Source organism: Neofelis nebulosa, chromosome 3 (genome assembly GCF_028018385.1).
Source record: "Neofelis nebulosa isolate mNeoNeb1 chromosome 3, mNeoNeb1.pri, whole genome shotgun sequence".
NCBI lineage: Eukaryota > Metazoa > Chordata > Mammalia > Carnivora > Felidae > Neofelis > Neofelis nebulosa.
In genome coordinates, this window is record NC_080784.1 from 44,527,763 (window position 1) to 44,547,054 (window position 19,292).

The following is a 19,292-nucleotide window of genomic DNA, read 5'->3' on the forward strand; positions in this document are numbered from 1 at the left end:
TCAATCCGAGCCGTGGTGGTTTCCATTTTGTTTTGCATTTCGTTTAAAGCGTTTTTCAGCTCCTCGTGACTGTTCCTTAGTCCCTTGATCTCTGTAGCAAGAGATTCTCTGCTGTCCTGTATACTGTTTTCAAGCCCAGCAATTAATTTTATGACTATTATTCTAAATTCACTTTCTGTTATATTATTTAAGTCCTTTTTGATCAGTTCATTAGCTGTTGTTATTTCCTGGAGATTCTTCTGAGGGGAATTCTTCCGTTTGGTCATTTTGGATAGTCCCTGGAGCGGTGAGGACCTGCAGGGCACTTCCCCCGTGCTGTGGTGTATAACTGGAGTTGGTGGGCGGGGCCGCAGTCCGACCTGATGTCTGCCCCCAGCCCACCGCTGGGGCCACAGTCAGACTGGTGAGTGCCTTCTCTTCCCCTCTCCTAGGGGCGGGATTCACTGTGGGGTGGCGTGGCCCATCTGGGCTACTTGCACACTGCCAGGCTTGTGGTGCTGGGGATCTGGCGTATTAGCTGGGGTGGGTAGGCAAGGTGCACGGGGGCGGGAGGGGCAGGCTTAGCTCGCATCTCCTTAGGTGATCCACTTCAGGAGGCGCCCTGTGGCAGCGGGAGGGAGTCAGATCCGCTGCCGGAGGTTTGGCTCCGCAGAAGCACAGAGTTGGGTGTTTGCGCGGAGCGAGCAAGTTCCCTGGCAGGAACTGGTTCTCTTTGGGATTTTGGCTGGGGGATGGGCGGGGGAGATGGCGCTGGCGAGCGCCTTTGTTCCCCGCCAAGCTGAACTCTGCCGTCCGTCCGGGGGCTCAGCAGCTCTCCCTCCCTTTGTCCTCCAGCCTTCCCGCTTTCTGAGCAGAGCTGTTAACTTATGACCTCCCAGACGCTAAGTCGCGCTTGCTGTCAGAACACAGTCCGTCCGGCCCCTCCGCTTTTGCCAGCCAGACTCGGGGGCTCTGCTTGGCCGGCGAGCCGCCCCTCCGCCCCGGCTCCCTCCCACCAGTCTGTGGAGCGCGCACCGCCTCGCTGCCCTTCCTACCCTCTTCCGTGGGCCTCTCGTCTGCGCTTGGCTCCGGAGACTCCGTTCTGCTAATCCTCTGGCGGTTTTCTGGGTTTTAGGCAGGTGTAGGTGGAATCTAAGTGATTAGCAGGACGCGCGGTGAGCCCAGCGTCCTCCTACGCCGCCATCTCTGCAGAAGCCATTTCATATGTGGTAGGGACAATAATGGTCCCCAAATATTCCATGAGTTCTGATGCTTTCTGGCCTCCTTTGAAGTTAGGACTATGTGAATAAATTGAGCCAATCCACCATAAGAATAAATTTTTTGTATCACTGACAGTTAGTGATAGCAGACAGGAGTGAGTTTTCCACACTTTCTTCAGTTTTGTTGGTAACTATGGAGTCCTGTGCTGAGAACACAGAGCTGCAAGACTGAAGAAGCCTGGAGGTCTAGTCGTCAAATAAAGGACAGACTCCACTGCCCAGAAAATGGGCCATACCTATACAAGGTGACATAAACCATCCATCAGAATCCATCTAAATAGTGTTCAGCTGAAGCTATGAGTCAAAGGGGAGCATGTTAGTATGGATCATCTCAAGTTTCATAGATGAAATCATTCTCCTTTGGAATGTGTCCTGGTTTCTAATTATAATTCTGGAGAAGCAGGCAGTCTCTGTATATTTTCCTAGGGGATCCATATGTGAGTACTCTTCATGTCCTGAGCTCTACCTATCTAAGTTGGGCTCTTCTTTTACCCAGGAATTCAAAAAATGACCTTGCATAACACACTTAGGGAGAGGTACAATCACCAACAAGAATTAATTTGGTAATCTGTGTCTAGTTCATCATGAGGCTACCAGGAATTTAGGTTGGCATATGAACTCAGATAAAACACTGACCTATACGTGTGTGTGTATATGTGTGTGTGTGTGTGTGTGTGTGTGTATACACACACTTCAGATTCTCTCTCTCTCTCTCTCTCTCTCTCTCTCTCTCCATATATATATATTTGAGTTAACAGCAACGAAGAGTATTTTATATCAGGAGAATAACCAGCATTATCAGAGATATATCCTACTGAATACAAATTTCAAGAGTTGGTGCTTTCAGAATAAGGATTTTGCAAAATCTCCCCAGGTAGAATGATGCACACAGTTAGTTATGAACTGCTGGTGTACAATGAAAAGAGATGGAAGTCAAGGGTGAATAACATCAATATTTAAGGAAAAATAAATGGATGATAACAAAGTACATTGAGAAACAATTCTCAGAAGTAGATGTGCAACTAGGAGTCAGAAGAGATGAAATGTTTCAGAAATGAAAGAAGGAACAAATTTTAAATGAGGAATAATCAATTATAAACAAACAAACAAACAAAAACAGAAAAAGAGGACTGAGATGAATCCATAGAATTTAACACTGTAGAGATAAGGGAATTTTTCCAGAGTGATTCCAGAAAAATGTCAGGGATCAAAGTCTGTGTGCAATAAGCAATGAGGAAATGGTTTTACATTTTGATTTGAGAATTTACATTTACTATTAAATGACTTCATACGAAAGTATATCTGAGTAACAGCACATATTTTGACTGATACAGAACTACTAAGCCCTGTGTTTCCTAAATAGGAATAAAAATCCTCAAAGTTTTTTTTTATAATTTAACTTTATTTTTTATTTTTTAAAATTTACATCCAAATTAGTTAGCATATAGTGCAACAATGATTTCAGGAGTAGATTCCTTAGTGCCCCTTACCCATTTAGCCCATCCCTCCTCCCACAACCCTTCACGTAACCTTTAATTTGTTCTCCATATTTATGAGTCTCTTCTGTTTTGTCCCCCTCCTTGTTTTTATATTATTTTTGTTTCCCTTCCCTTATTTTCATCTGTTTTAGTCTCTTAAAGTCCTCATATGAGTGAAGTCATGTGAGTTTTGTCTTTCTCTGACTAATTTCACTTAGCATAATACCCTCCAGTTCCATCCATATAGTTGCAAATGGCAAGATTTCATTCTTTTTGATTGCTGAGTAATACTCCATTGTATATATATACCACTTCTTCTTTATCCATTCATCCATCAACGGACATTTGGGCTCTTTCCATACTTTGGCTATTGTTGATAGTGCTGCTATAAAATGGGGGTGCATGTGTCCCTTCGAAACAGCACACCTGTATCCCTTGGATAAATACCTAGTAGTGCAATTGCTGGGTGTAGGGTAGTTCTATTTTTAGCTTTTTGAGGAACCTCCATACTGTTATCCAGAGTGGCTGCACCAGCTTGCATTCCCACAAACAATGCAAAAGAGATCTTTTTTCTCCACAACCTCGCCAACATCTGTTGTTGCCTGAGTTATTAATGTGAGCCATTCTGACAGGTGTGAGGTGGTATCTCATTGTGGTTTTGATTTGTATTTCCCTGATGATGAGTGATGTTGAGCATTTTTTCATGTGCCAGTTGGCCATCTGGATGTCTTCCTTGGAGAAGTGTCTGTTCATGTCTTTTGCCCATTTCTTCACTGGATTATTTGTTTTTTCAGTGTTGAGTTGGATAAGTTCTTTACAGATTTTGGATATTAAACCTTTATCTGATAGGTCATTTGCAAACATCTTCTCCCATTCTGTCGGTTGCCTTTTAGTTTTGCTGATTGTTTCTTTTGCTGTGCAGAAGCTTTTTATTTTGATGAGGTCCCAGTAGTTCATTTTTGCTTTTGTTTCCCTTGCCTCCAGAAATGTGTGGAGTAAGAAGTTGCTGTGGGCAAGATCAAAGAGGTTTTTGCCTGCTTTCTCCTTGAGGATTTTGATGGCTTCCTGTCTTACATTGAGGTCTTTCATCCATTTTGAGTTTATTTTTGTGTATGGTGTAAGAAAGTGGTCCAGGTTCATTCTTCTGCATATGTCGCTGTCCAGTTTTTCCAGCACCACTTGCTGAAGAGACTGTCTTTATTCCATTGGATATTCTTTCCTGCTTTGTCAAAGATTAGTTAGCCATACGTTTGTGGGTCCATTTCTGGGTTTTCTATTCTGTTCCATTGATCTGAGTGTCTGTTCTTGTGCCAATACCACACTGTCTTGATGATTACAGCTTTGTAGTATAGCTTGAAGTCTGGGATTGTGATGCCTCCTGCTTTGGTTTTCTTTTTCAAGATTGCTTTGACTATTTGGGGTCTTTCTGGTTCCATACAAATTTTAGGATTATTTGTTCTAGTTCTGTGAAGAATGCTGGTGTTACTTTGATAGGGATTGCATTCTATATGTAGATTGCTTTGGGTAGTATCGATATTTTAACAATATTTGTTCTTCCTATCCAGGAGCATGGAATCTTTTTCCATTTTTTTGTGTCTTCTTCAATTTCTTTCATAAGCTTTCTAAATCCTCAAAGTTTTACACAACCACCCAATTTCCAACTTTTCACTGGCCTTTTACACAATTTGTATGAAATTATGAGTAATAGAGAAGTGGTCTTCCAGGAAGCAAAACATTTTATTTCAGTGGCATCCTCCTATTTTCAATATCCATCTCCCTTTTCTAATCTAAAAGCAAAATGATTTTTCTCCATCTTTGCCGGATCATATGGTAGTTTTCTACCATACTTTTCTACCATACCAAAACTACCGTACTTTTTCCTGTAACAGCTGCACCATTTTGCATTCCTACCAACAGTGGGCAACAGTTCCAATTTCTCCACATCTTCACCAAAATGTATTGTCTTTTTTTTAATTTTTTTTAATATTTATTTATTTTTGAGACAATGCGAGAGACAGAATGCAAGCAGCAGAGGGGCATACAGAGGGAGACACAGAATCCAATGTGGGCTCCAGGCTCTGAGCTATCAGCCCAGAGCCCAACGCGGGTTTGAAGTCACGAACCATGAGATCATGACCTGAGCCGAAGTCAGACGCTTAACCCAACACAGCCACTCAGGCGCCCCGAAAATTTGTTGTCTTTTTATATGAGAGCAAAATTTCTCAAATTTTAGTAATGAATTCTTGTAAGCTGGTACGAACTGGCTCCAGCACACCACTGCCAAGGTTGGGGCAAGGAGGAAAATTCAGATTCTGTAGGGCCCAAACCCTATCAAATTTGGTGAACTATCTCTGAAAAAGAGAATATAAAATTGGGTCCTGACTTTGAAAAGAGCCCTATGTAAGTAAGTGGCCCTGATGCTTTTGCTTCCATAGCTCTACAGTAAATCTGCTCTTGGTATATTTACCAAGAGTCTCAACCAAGAGTCTCAACAGGCTCAAGCATGTATATAGCTTTCAAAGAGAGAAGCATTGGATTCAATTTGGATCCTATCTTCATAAGTGCCACTGGGGCAAGTCACATGCTAGCTGAAAGCCAAGAGCTCTGAAGAGAAGAAGGGAGGTTGGACTGAGGAAAGAAGACTCGGGTCAACCTAAGGAGCATAAGGGAAAAACGCGACACTGTATACTTCACTCTTGAGAGTGAACTGGCAGGCCCTCTTGGCTTCATGAGATGAGGGTCTTAGGCTTCTTTCACCTGATTCAGAGCCTCTGATGGATTCATGTTGGAGTACATAGGGTGGAAGCTGAGACTGAAAATACAGAGAAAACATCAGACATAATTTTGGTGATTCAAGTGCTGATGATTTATTATTTCATACTTTAAACCATCAGTAGTGCCAACAGAGTTGAGGGTGAAATTATTTTTCCCTTCTTGGTTTAGTTCAGTTTCTGAGGATTTCTTTGGTAATGTCCTTTCTCCAGGCCAATGTTGTTACAGACTGTTGCTGCAAGAGAAAACAAAATAGAATATAACACAAACAAAATGCCAGTGGTGCTTTTTTCTCTTTTTTTCAAGCCCTAACACAAATAACTTGAAGGTTATAATTAACTGAAGGGAAAGGATCAGGGAAATAAAAATTAATTCCAGAAAATCAATTATTTGTTACCTCAACTGCAAATACTCTTAGTTTTGTAACAGAAGCAGCTTCCTAAAATTCTGTAAGTTGTTCATTTGCCTACGTTCAGAAACTATTTAGGTCAATAAAACAAAGTACTTTGAAATTTCCATTCTAAATATATGAATTTTAATTTAGAATAAAAAAGAAAAAAATTGCAATAATTCTAAGTACAATCACACTTGGTAAAATATAAAAACACCAATATATATGCACACACACATGTGTGCAAATATATATTAAAATATTTTAACAATAATCTTCGTGGGTGCTAAAATTAATGATCACTGTTTCATTATTTTGCATACCTGTATTTTTGAAATGAATGTTTATTGCTTGTTACAATTGTCATAAGAACCAGAATGATTCACATACTCACATACAGATACAATTTATTGAATGAATTAAGAAAGGACAGTCAAGGGACACCTGGATGGCTCAGTTCATTGGGCATCCAACTTCTGCTCAGGTCATGATCTCATAGTTCATGGGTTCGAGCCTAGCATCCAACTCCATGCAGAAAGCTCAGAGTCTGGAGCCTGCTTTGGATTCTGTGTCTCCCTCTCTCTCTTTCTGTCTCTCTCTCTCTCTCTCCGTTTCTCTCTCTCAAGAGAAAAAAAATAAACATTAAAAAAAGAAAGAAAGGACAGTCAAGGTAAGATTTGGGAATACCAATGTCTCTGGATGGAAAAGGATCTTAATGTAATTAAAATCTAAATATCACCCTTTATAATGAAAAATGAAACCAGTTAAGCATAAAATAAAGTCAAAATGTTTGTTGAAAACTTCAGTACAAAATTGAAAATGACAAAAATTTTGGAACCAAAATAAGGCATGTTTTAAAAACAGGAATTTATTAATGGTAGGCTAGGTCTAAAATTCCAATTTACATAACAAAAATCAGTGCAATGAGAGATGGGAGAGGGTAAAAATACACTAAGCATCTCTCATATAAAGAAAGTCTCAAAAATTCCTGTAATCTCAGATAAGGATGTTGTGTATTTTCTCTTTTTTTAAGTTTATTTATTTATTTTGAGAGAGAGAGAGAGAGAGAGAGAGAGAGAGAGAGACAGAATCCCAACCAGGCTCCATGCTATCAGCACAAGCCCTACCCAAGGCTCAAACTCACAAACCATGAGATCATGATCTGAGCCAAAACCAAGAGTCTGCCACTTAACTGACTGAACTATCCAGGCACCCCTGTATTGTGTATTTTCTTTTTTTTTTTAAATTTTTTTTTCAACGTTTTTTATTTATTTTTGGGACAGAGAGAGACAGAGCATGAACGGGGGAGGGGCAGAGAGAGAGGGAGACACAGAATCGGAAACAGGCTCCAGGCTCCGAGCCATCAGCCCAGAGCCTGACGCGGGGCTCGAACTCACGGACCGCGAGATCATGACCTGGCTGAAGTCGGACGCTTAACCGACTGCGCCACCCAGGCGCCCCTGTATTGTGTATTTTCTATTTGTGCTGCACTTGTTATAGAAACAGCTCATTACTAAATGACACAGTGGAAAGTAACAGAAAACTCAATAGGATAGAAAAATAAACTAAAATTTAAGATATTCTATAGTTCAGAAAGTATACCATTCACATATGCAACTGACTACTTAATAGTAACTAACTTATAAAAGTTACAACCTGATATAATGGATTGGTGGTTATCACTACAACTAGGTAATCTGGCAATAGGTATCAAAGACAATGATAGTGTATATATTATATTTATGTTTTGATGAATTTCTCTTATAGGGATTTATTCTGAGACTATAATTGGACAATTGCTCTAAAAGGTATATTTATATAATAATGCTTATTACAGGGTGTTTGCAACAATGAAAAACTGGAAGTAGTCTAAATATTCATAATGATGGATTTTTAAAATGAGTTATTTTTCATTTTTAAATTGAATACTATATGTCACAAAATGATGACATAGACCTATATCTTCAGATATTAAAAGTTGTCCATAATAGTCTCTAAGTAAAAAAAAAAGTATATGTATGTTTTGCTTAGAAAAACATTTAAGAAGATATGCATCTATATTGTTAAAGGAAATTTTTCTTGAATACTGTGATTATGAGAAACTTCTCTTTAACTTGTATACTTACCAAAGTATCCTATATATTTTAATAAAATTTGATAGTACATTAAAAATACTTAAAATGTTTTTTGAAAATAACCAACCCCATAAATCACTGCCAAGGCTAATGTCATGAAGATTTTCCCCTAAGTTTTCTTCTAGGAGTTTTACAGTTTCAGGTCTTACATTTGAGTGTTTAATCCATTTTGAATTGTTTTTGTGTATGGTGTAAAGAAAGGGTCAAATTTCATTCTTTTATATGTGGATATCCTACAGGTTTTCCCAGCACCATTTCTCAAAGAGACTCTCTTCCCCACTGTGTATTCTCAGCACTTATTTCAAAGATCAGTTGACTATATACATATATATATATATATATATATATATATATATATATATGCATGAGTTGATGTCTGAGCCCTCTATTCTGTTCCATTGGTCTGTATCTGTATTTATATGAGCACCATACTGTTGGATTATAGTAGCTTTGCAACACAGTTGACCCTTGAACAGCACAGGGATTAGGAGCACCAACCCCCCATGCAGTTGAAAATCTGTGTATAACTTTTGACTTCCCTGAAAGTTAACTACTAATAGGCTACTGTTGACTGGAAGCCTTACTGATAATATAAACAGTCAATTAAAATATAAACAGTCAATAAAAACAGTCAATTAAAACAGCCAATGCTGGCCTCATAAAAGTGTTCCCTCTTCTTCAATTTATATATATATATATATATATATATATATATATATATATTTATATTTTATATATTTATATAAATATATATACTGTATATATATATATACTGTACATATTTATATATATAAATATATAATATGCTGTATTAATAAGTAAGCTAAAGATTATTAAGAATATCATAAAGAAGAGAAAATACATTTACAGCACTATACTGTATTTATTAAAAAATTGTGTATGAGTGGACCCACACAGTTCAAACTCATGTTGTTCAAGGGTCATCTGTATGTTTTGAGATCAGGAAGTGTGAGGCTTCCAGCTTTGTTCTTTCTCAGCATGTTTTGGCTCTTCAGGGTACTTTGTGGTTCCACATGAGTTTTAGAATTGTTTTTTGTATTTCTGTCAAAAATACCATAGAAATGTTATCAAATTTGCAGATAACTTTGGGTAGTATGGACATTTTAACAGTATGAATTCTTTCAATCAAAAACCTATAATGTCTTCTCATTTGTGTGTTACTTAACTTCTGTCATCAATGTCTCGCAGTTATCAATACACAAGTCTTTCACCATCCTACTTAAGTTTATTCCCAAGTATTTTATTTTTCAGCAGATCCTATTGCATTTTTAGGGTTTTCAAAATATAAAATCATGTCACCTGCAAACAGGAACAATTTTACTTCTTCCTTTTCTGATTTAGATGCCTTTATTTTCTTTTTGTTGCTTAACTGTCCTGGCTAGAGCTTCCACTACTAGATTTAGTAAGATGTGGTGGTTGAGTTTTTCACTGTTGAGTATGATATTAGCTGTGAGCTTTTCATATATGGCCTTTATTATATTGAGGTAATCTCCTTCCACCTAATTTGTTAAAAGTTTGTATCATAAAAATGTTTTCAATTTTGTCAAATGCCTTTTCTGTATGCATTGAAATGACCCTGCCATTTTTTATTCTTCATTTTGTTAATGTGAGATATCACATTGATTAATTTTTGTATGTCGAACCATCCTTACAACCCAGTGATATCACTTTGTTATGGGGATGATCCTTTAATGTGCTGTTGAACTTTGTTTGCTAGTATTTTGCTGAGGACTTTTGCATCTATACCAATCACAGATATTAGCCTATGGTTTTCTTTTCTTGTGGTGTCTTTGTATGGTTTTGGTGTCAGGGTAATGCTGGCCTCATAAAATGAGATTGAAAGTGTTCCCTCTTCTTCAATATCTTGGAAGAGTTTGAGGAAGATTGGTATTAATTATTCCTTAAATGTTTGGTAGAATTCACCAGTAAAGCCAGTCTATCCTGGACTTTATTTGCTGGGAGGTTTTTGATTACTGGTTCAAACTTCTTACTAGTTATTGATCTGTTCACTTTCTATTTCTTCATAATTTAACCTTGGTAAGCTGGGTGTTTTTAGAAATTTATTCACTTCTTTCAGGTTTTCCAGTTTGTTGGTATGTAATTGTTCATAATAATTTTTTATGATTCTTTTTATTTTTGTAGCACCAGTTGTAATGTCTGCTCTCTCATTTCTGATTTTATTCATATTAGTCTTCTCTCTTTTTGTGTTAGTCTAGCTAAAGTTTAATTAATTTTCATTTAAAAAACAGTGCTTTTGTTGATTTTTTCAATTGCTTTTCTATTCTTTAAAAAAATTTTTTAATATTTGTTTATTCTTAAAAGAGAGAGAGAGAGAGAGAGAGTGAATGCAGGAGGAGCAGAGAGACAGGGAGACACAGAATCTGAAGCAGGCTCCAGGCTCCGAGCTGTTGAGCACAAAGCCCAGGGCTCAAACTCACAAACTGCAAGATCATGACCTGAGCCAAAGTCGGACACTTAACTGACTGAGTCACCCGGGCACCCCAACTGCTTTTCTATTCTTTATTCTGTTATTATCTGCTCTAATCTCTATTATTTCCTTCCTTCTGCTAACTTTGGGCTTTAGTTTGTTCTTTTTTTCCTCATTTCTCGATGTGTAAAATTAGGTTGTTATTTGAGATCTTTCTACTTTTTAAAAAATGTAGGCCTTTATTGATATAAACTTCCCTCTAAGCACTACTTTTTAAAATTGTTTTTAATGTTTATTTAGTTTTGAGAGAGAGAGAGAGAGAGAGAGTGTGTGTGTGAGTGTGTGTGTGTGTGTGTGTGTGTGTGTGCCTGAGTGGGGGAGGGGCAGAGAGACAGAGGGAGACACAGAATCAGAAGCAGGCTCCAGGCTCTGAGCTGTCAGCACAGAGCTGGATGTGGAGCTCGAACCCATGAACTGTGAGATCATGACCTGAGCTGAAGTCTGACACTTAACCAGTCAACTGAGCCACCCAGGCTTCCCTAAGCTGTGTTTTGGTATGCTGTGTCTTCATTTTCATTTGTCTCAAGATATTTTCTTAAAAAATACTCCAAAAGAAAGTTTTCTAATTTCCTTCTTATTTCTTCTTCATTGGTTGTTCAAGAATGTACTGTTTAATTTCTGCATTTTTGTAAATATTCCAGTTTTCCTTCTGCTACTGATCTCTAGTTTCATTCCATTGTGGTCAGAAAAGATACCTGGTATGACATAAATTTTCTTAATTTGTTAGGATTTCTTTTGTCAACTAATACTTCATCTATACTAAAGAATATTTCATGTACACTTAAGAATTTATATTCAGCTACTGTTGGGTAGACTGTTCCATATATGTCTATTAGGTCCCATTGGTCTATAGGGTTGCTCAAAGGTGTTCTTTTTAAGTTGATTTTCTGTGTGAATGTTCTATTATTGAAAGTGAGATACTGCAGTCTCCTACTTTTACTGTATAGCTGTCTATGGCTTTCTCTGCTCATATCTATCAACGTTTGCTTTATATATTTAGATGCTCTGATGTTGGGTGCATATATACATATATATATGTATATATATATATGTATATATATACGTATATATATGTATACACACACACACACACACACACATATATATATACATATATATATATACATATATATATACATATATATGTATATATATATATATACACATTTCTGGTGAATTAATCCTTTTTATCATCATATAGTGTAAATAATGTATGACCTGTGTTTCTTGTGACAGGTTTTGACTTAACATATATTTTTCTAATATAAATATAGCCAACTATACTTAAGAGTAAATAAGACGTGGGGTGCCTGGATGGCTCAAGTGAGTTAAGCATCTGACTTTGGCTCAGGTCATGATCTCACAGTTCGTGAGTTCAAGCCCTACATCGGGCTCTGTGCTGACAGCTCAGAGCCTGGCAACTGCTTTGGATTCTCTGTCTCCCTCTTTCTCTGTCTTTCCCCTGCTCACACTGTCTCTCTCTGCCTCTAAAAAAGGGAATAAATGTTTTTAAAAAATTAAAAACAAGAGTAAATAAGACATGTGTATATTGTGGGTCTGTTTTTGGAACCAACAAAAAAAAATAGAGATTCCACTCTTAAGGCGCCACTGCTATGTGGTGGAGAGAAGAATGTTCTTTTGAACAATTGTGGATCAATTATATATCTATATGGGAAAAATAAACTTTTATCACTACCTCACACACAAAACAAGAATTAATGGATCACTGAATAGAAAGTGTTGATATTAAGCAGTGAAAGTTTTCTTTTTCTTTCATCTTCAACATTATGTTATTATATTTCTATTTTTGCAAAAATTTTACAATCATTTTATAATTTTCCATCAAAAATAATGTCAAGATTTTTATTTTAGGATTGCATTAAATCTATAGATCAATTTGGGAAAAGATTATATCTTAAAATATTGATCACACCATGTTCCTCAATTGATTTAGGTCTTCTTAAAATTCTCAGCAATATTTTGTATTTCAAGTATAAATCTCTTTCATATTCTCACTGAATACATTCCCATGTATGTCTCTCTGTCTCTGTATCTGTCTGTCTGTCTCTCTCACACACACATACACAAAGTATATATAGTTGCATTTTTCAATTTTAATTTTCTCATTGTCTGTTGCTTGTGTATGTATAAAGTTAAAATTGATTTTATATTGGGGTGCCTGGGTGGCTCAGTCAAGTTGAACATACGACTTTGACTCAGGTCATGATCTCACTGTTCGTTGGTTCGAGCCCCACATCGGGCTTGCAGCTGTCAGCCTGTCAGCATGGAGCCCACTTCGGATCCTCTGTCCCCCCCTACACATTGGGTATAGAAATTACTTAAAAATAAAATCTTGGGGTGCCTGGTCGGTTTAGAGGCCCACTTCAGTTCAGGTCATGATCTCGGGCTTTGTGAGGTCAAGCCCTGCATTGGGCCCTGTGCTGACAGCTCAGAGCCTGGAGCTTGCTTCACATTCTGTGTTTGTCTCTCTGCCCTCCCCTACTTGTGGGCTCTCTGTCTCTCTCTCTCTCTCTCAAATAAATAAATAAATAAGCATTAAAAAAAACTGATTATATATTGGCCTTGTATCCAGGCACCTTAAATTCATTTATTAATTCTAATTTGTTTGTAATTTCTTAGACTTTTCTATGTACACAGTCATATTATCTACAAACAATGACATTATTCATTCTTTATTTCCAATCTTTCTACTTTTTTTTCTTACCTTATTTTCCTGGCTAGGATCACCCATACAATGTTGAAAAAGAATACAATTGTGAAATATGTTCCTGATCTCAGGGGTAAACATTCACAATTTCAGCATTAACTGGAATGTTTGCTGTATATTTTCTTGTTTCAAATTTCCTTTACCAAATTGCAATAGCCTCCTTCTATCACTGGTTAAGTGGGCATTTTTATAGTGAAAGGCTATTTTTTTCTTCACCTATAGAAATGATCACATATTGTTCTCTTCTATCAATATGGTAAATTATATTATATTGGCTTTCTAATTTTAAATGAACTTATCGTTATTAGTTCACCCTTCCCCTCCATGGCTATTTATCTTTTACAATGCTAACTAGATTTATTTGGAAATGTTTTATTTAAAATTGCTGCATCTTTAATCAGAAACTGATTTATAATTTTCCTTTCTAGTAGAGCTTTTGTCAAGTTTTGGTATTAAAGTTAGTCTGGCCACATGGAGAAACCTGGGATACGCTTCTTTTTATATTCTCCAGATGACTAGTGTAAGACAGGTATTACTTCTTTTTTAAATATTTGAAAGATATAATGGTTTGAATTACTTTCCCATGTCTTCATTCTTTTTCTGGTATATGTCTATTCATCCATGCTCTTTGCCATGTGGCCTTTTAGTATCTCCTTTTAGAGTGGGTGGAGTATATCACACACATCCCCTCATTGGGTTTGGTATTGTGACTTGTTTGGCCAATGCAATATAAGATAATGTGATTAAGGAAGTGCTGGCTTAATTTATCTTGGCTCTTCTGTTCCTGATGCATGCCATGAAAACAATATGCCCAAGTATCAACTTTGTGAGAAAGTTTTAAGTGACAGTTTTCAGATATTTAATGGGAAAGATTTATTCATATTTGCATTTTTTTCTCTATTCTACTTTGGGAAAGATATGTTTTTGGAAAGTACATATATTTCATCTGAAAATTTAAATTTATTGATTTTAAGTTGTCACTATTATTATCTTTTTTTCTAATGTCCAAAAGATTTTAAAAATATGCAATTTTATTACCTGACATTGGTATTTTATAACCTTTCTCTTTTTATTTTGAGCCACTGACTAATTTTTTTTTCTATTTTCATATCCTTCAACAGATACATTTACAAACACTTGTCTTAATGAAAGAAAATGTTAGGTAAAGGACATATTATACACATTCCAATGAGTTAAGCATATGGTCATTCTCATATCCTTCTACACATAAACTTACATTACACGTATATTTTAATGAAGAAGTTACTTGAAAGAAGGTTTATACACAGTGTAGTTTCAGTTAATTATATGCATTACTATTTTTAAGAATCCGCCTCTCTCTTTGTTCATTTTTGTTATTTTTCTGTTTATTTTCCTTTTCATTTATTTCTGCTCTTTCCTTAATTATTTGTTTCCATCCAGTCTTTGAGTGTAATTATTTCTTCTTTTTCTTTTTGATAGAGATTATCATGAAATAAACCACATTTGATTGTTCTCTGTCCTGTAATATGCATTTCATTGTGATTAAAAGGATTAAAGTATAGTCTTACCTAGAAAGCAATGATATGCCTAATTTTTGTAGAACCTAAAACAGTCAGTCTTGACAATAAAATTAGGAAGGTGACTGTCCATACTTAATAGAGTTTCTTTCAAAATTAGGAATTCCCTCAATTCAGACATGTATCTCAATATTTGTTACACAAATATCATAGCATGCAACTTTGTACTGCAAGGATGAAGACAGAATTTGAAAAATAATCTGGGATGCTATATAAAATATTGTCTCCTTTTATATTCTACCCATCATACGGTATGGGAAATATTTATATACCAATAACAAAGGAGGAATATATAATTTTACAAAATATTCTGTTTGATTACTCCATAGTCTCATCTCTAAATTTACTTTCCCAGATGAATTAAGACAGTAAAATGAATGAAAATGTCAAGTCTTTATCTTACTAGCAGTTATTTTTTTCTAAGATAATAGTGTAACTACAAGCACATATGATATCCCTTATAATATCAGTGTTCTTTACATGTGGCAGTAAAATGTCATTAAGATATAAGTGCTCTTTACCAATGCTCAAAAAAAAAATCCCACAAATTATGTGCTTACTGATGCTTGTGAGTGTACACAAAAAACACTCCTTTAGGGTAGGTTGGTAAAGAGAGATTGAGATATCATGAAAGCAAGCTTTGTTTTTTTCGTATTATAAATGCTAACTAACAGTGAGAAACATAAAGAATCTTATGAACAAATATTTTGGTTTCAAATTAATAATTTTGAAGTGCTCCTAAACAATGATCAAAACATACAATGCACAATGGTTAATCGCGTTGTTCTATATTCACCTTTCACTGGGGGATAATTTGCTGTTACTGCTGCTTTCTTCTGACACAGATCTATAAAATTGACAAAGTTTATTTTAAGTGGGAAAATTTTTAAATCTTGAACAACTAAGTGACTATTTTTCAAAGAAACAGAGTGACTCATTAAATGTCTCTTTCCAACAAAGTAAAACAGGTACAATTCTTTTTTGTCTTTCTTGAATTACATTAACATACTCTGAGTGTTATATTACCTTCAGGTGTATGGTATAATGATTCAACAATCATTTTACTCAGTGTCCATTGAGGTAAGTGTAGTCTTAATCCCCTTCACCTATTTCATCCATTCCCTCAACCCACCACCTATCTGGCAACCAGTTTGTTCTCTGTATGTATGAGTCTGCTTTTTGTTTGTCTTTTTTTTTGCTTGTTGGTTCCTTTGTTTCATTTCTTAAATTCTGCATATGAGTGAAATCATATTTGTCTTTCTCCGACTGATTTCACTTAGCATAATACACTCTAGTTCCATCCATGTTGTTATAAATGGCAAGATTTCATTATTTTTTATAGCTGAGTAATATTCCATTGTGTATATCTACTACATCTTCTTTATGCATTCATCTATAGATAGATGCTTAATATTAGAACAAATGCCATCAGCCACCTTGCTTTGTTGGCTAACTCCTCTCATCTTACTTTTACATGTATTGAATTATTTATAAGCCCACATACGTACAGACAGGCCCTTTGCTTCTATGATACCCCTAACTCCTCTGGTCAAATTAAGCTAAAGCCTTAAAGTAGCAGTCAAAAATTTCAGTTAATTTTTCTATATATTCCTATTTTTTTCTTCCTTTCATAATATATTCATGTCTTCTCTTTCTACCAATTCCTGGAAGTTAGAACTAGAGGTAAATCGCTCTGTGGAAAAACATAGTAAATTATGAATAAGGGGCTTAATAATTATGACTAAATATTTGTGTAACAGATTACAGATAATGTGGTGATTTCACTTACTAGTTTTATATACCCAAAAGTTTATTATACTTTTGAAAATAATAAGGGAAGCTTATTATCTCTCATTGTATAGAGTTATAGAGAATAATATTTTTTATTATGAAATTTATTGCCAGATTGGTTTCCATACAACACCCAGTGCTCATCCCAACAGGTGTCCTCAATACCCATCACCCACTCACCCCTCCCTCCCACCCCCCATAAACCCTCAGTTTGTTCTCAGTTTTTAGGAGTCTCTTATGTTTTGGTTCCCTCCCTCTCTAACCATTTTTTTTCTTCCCCTCCCCCATGGTCTGGTTAAGTTTCTCAGGATCCACATAGGAGTAAAAACATATGGAATCTGTCCTTCTTATAGAGAATAATTTTAAGAACATAGAGATTAAATCACTTGCTCAAGGTGCCATAGTTTCTGCATGCAAGATTTAGGCATTAAAAATAGGTTTTCTGAGGCTAAAATGTAATTTTTTCCCATTTCATGACGCTGCCTTCTGTGTCCTAACCTGTGTTATAAACTGCACATGTAATTTCTGGTTAAGAAATATTTTTATAAATTAGCAGCATCAATACTTAGGAAAATAAATATTATGGAAGCAGGTTCATAAATACTATTTTCAGCTGAGAGAGCCATTCTAATAAAGTCATTTGTTACTGGTCTGAGTACTGTATCTAAAAAATTCCTTGAGATGCAGTATTACATATTCTCATGAAGCCGAAGACAGAATTGGTAGACTAAGAGGCTGAACAGACCTCCACAATACTCTTGGCAGCTATAGCTCCTCTGAAAGTGATACTAGTGGTAAAATGAATGGTTATAGTAAGGAGTAAAACTAGGAAACAACAAAAAAAAGGAGGACATCAGACGGATTTGAAATATTTCCCTGGGCCTCGCCTCATATTGTTCTACCTCCTGTCTTAGATTATCCCTGATGAAACAGGAATAGTTTTTTCTTGACTCATTGAATTTAGTAAGAGTAAACAAAAACATACCTGTCACTTTCAGTTTCCCCCCTGTAGCACAGCTCTCTTATTTTATTCTGCTTTATTACAACAGCAGCAGTGATGATGAGCAGAGGTAGAGAAATGTAGAAAATGAGTTCAAATCGGTGTTTTGAAGGAGTGGTAGATCGTCCCCCCAAATCACTTTTACCTGTAATGGAAAATTATAGGTAATTTCATATTATACTCATAATTTCAAATTATATTAGAAATTTTATTAACCAAATGAAAATATGTAGAGGATATCATTACCAACATTATTCCCAAACACTAAACATTTCACTCATATTTTATGAATATATTACAATATTAAACTAACATACAAACTATTAAAACTAACATATAAAATATGAATTAAACTAACATATAAATTAACATTTAAACTAACATATAAAATATAAAATGGGCTGCTACTAGTGCTTTATTGCTCAGGAATTTCCAACCTTACACCCTATAGTAGATTTATAGTATAGATTTATTTGATTGAAGGTAATATTCCTTCATGAAGTATACGTTTAATGCTTGCAACCATTTCTTCAACTTCTTTCTGATATAGCTTATCCAAAATTCAAACATGTATATCATAGAGAGTATTGGGATTGTACCTATACATGAGAATTAAATCTGAGAAATGTGGCATTTAATTTCTCTTACATTACATTATATATTTTTTCTAAATATTAAAAATTTGTACTCACTAAATAACTAAATTATTTAACTAAGTTCTTTTTTTTTTACTGTCCTACATTGTTTATTAGGTAAGAATTTTACGAGCATTATTTATATTAGTGGTAACAGCAGAACTGAAGAGTATTGCATCTTCTCCATGCTGCATGGGGAGGACCACCGATAGTGTGCCCCTTTCCAAAGCCACTGCTCTGTGGTCTGCAGATGTCAGCCTTCCCATCTCCCTGTGCCTGTGGACTGGTTTGGTGATCCCCTGGGTGTAGGGGTTTCTTCTAATAGCTTTATGGAATGGATCAATGAGGATAATCTCGAAGAATTTGTATGTGGAATCTTCGCCAACCCAGTAAGAATTCAAGACTCTTAGAACCCCACAGTAGCACCTAGCTCACTCCTCTGCAACAGATTGAAGGTTTGGGGAAAATTTTAGCTGGTCAACACCATGATGGACAGGCTTGCCATAGGTAACACTCTCAGGGACTGGGCATTTATGGCCACCATGTCGCACACGAATCTGATGTATGACATAACCTTGCTTGGCCTTGTACTCCCAGTCTGTGGGCTTTAAGGGTTTTATCAGCTAGGGGGGCTGGAAAGGGGGCTGTGGAGAGCAGAGAGCTGGCGATAGTGCCAGCAACACACGCTGAGAAGAAAGCACATTACATGGGACTGCTTCTTCTTCCATAGCTCCTGGATGTACTTGTTATCGCCCATCTTGGCTTACCTTTGAGCTGATAGCTGCCACCAGACAGAAAGAAAAAAGTCTTTCTCCTCTTAAGTTTTTAATCAAATATATAGCCATAGGAAATTAAGATGGCTCTAGAATTATTTTGTAGAATGCATGGCCAAACTTGACTTTGACCCATTTTTGACTGATGTTAATATCTACATTTTCCTCATCAGTTCTTATTCATTCTCAGCTGACATCTATATTCATTCCTAAGCATCTGACCTATATGGGTACTCAACTTCCACCACATTGTATATACCAG

At 36.1% G+C, this 19,292-nt stretch overlaps 1 protein-coding gene and 1 pseudogene across 9 annotated transcripts in view; both read right to left on the reverse strand.

Annotated features, from left to right (window-relative positions):
* Positions 1 to 5,579: 5,579 nt before the first annotated feature.
* Positions 5,580 to 19,292, reverse strand: part of LOC131506714 (disintegrin and metalloproteinase domain-containing protein 5-like) — a 134,141-nt gene continuing 120,428 nt past the window's right edge. For 7 of the 9 annotated variants that reach the window (XM_058720615.1, XM_058720612.1, XM_058720611.1 and 4 more), the window contains 3 exons: positions 17,608 to 17,767; positions 15,628 to 15,678; positions 8,962 to 9,097 (listed from right to left, as the gene is read on the reverse strand). In XM_058720615.1, coding sequence (XP_058576598.1) covers positions 8,977 to 9,097; positions 15,628 to 15,678; positions 17,608 to 17,767 — 332 coding nt within the window. In that variant the 3' untranslated portion in view covers positions 8,962 to 8,976. Of the gene's footprint in view, positions 5,745 to 8,961; positions 9,098 to 15,627; positions 15,679 to 17,607; positions 17,768 to 19,292 lie in introns of those variants that run through there. The other 2 variants (XM_058720609.1, XM_058720610.1) reach the window with 2 other exon arrangements.
* Positions 18,402 to 19,014, reverse strand: LOC131506254 (large ribosomal subunit protein eL15-like; annotated as a pseudogene).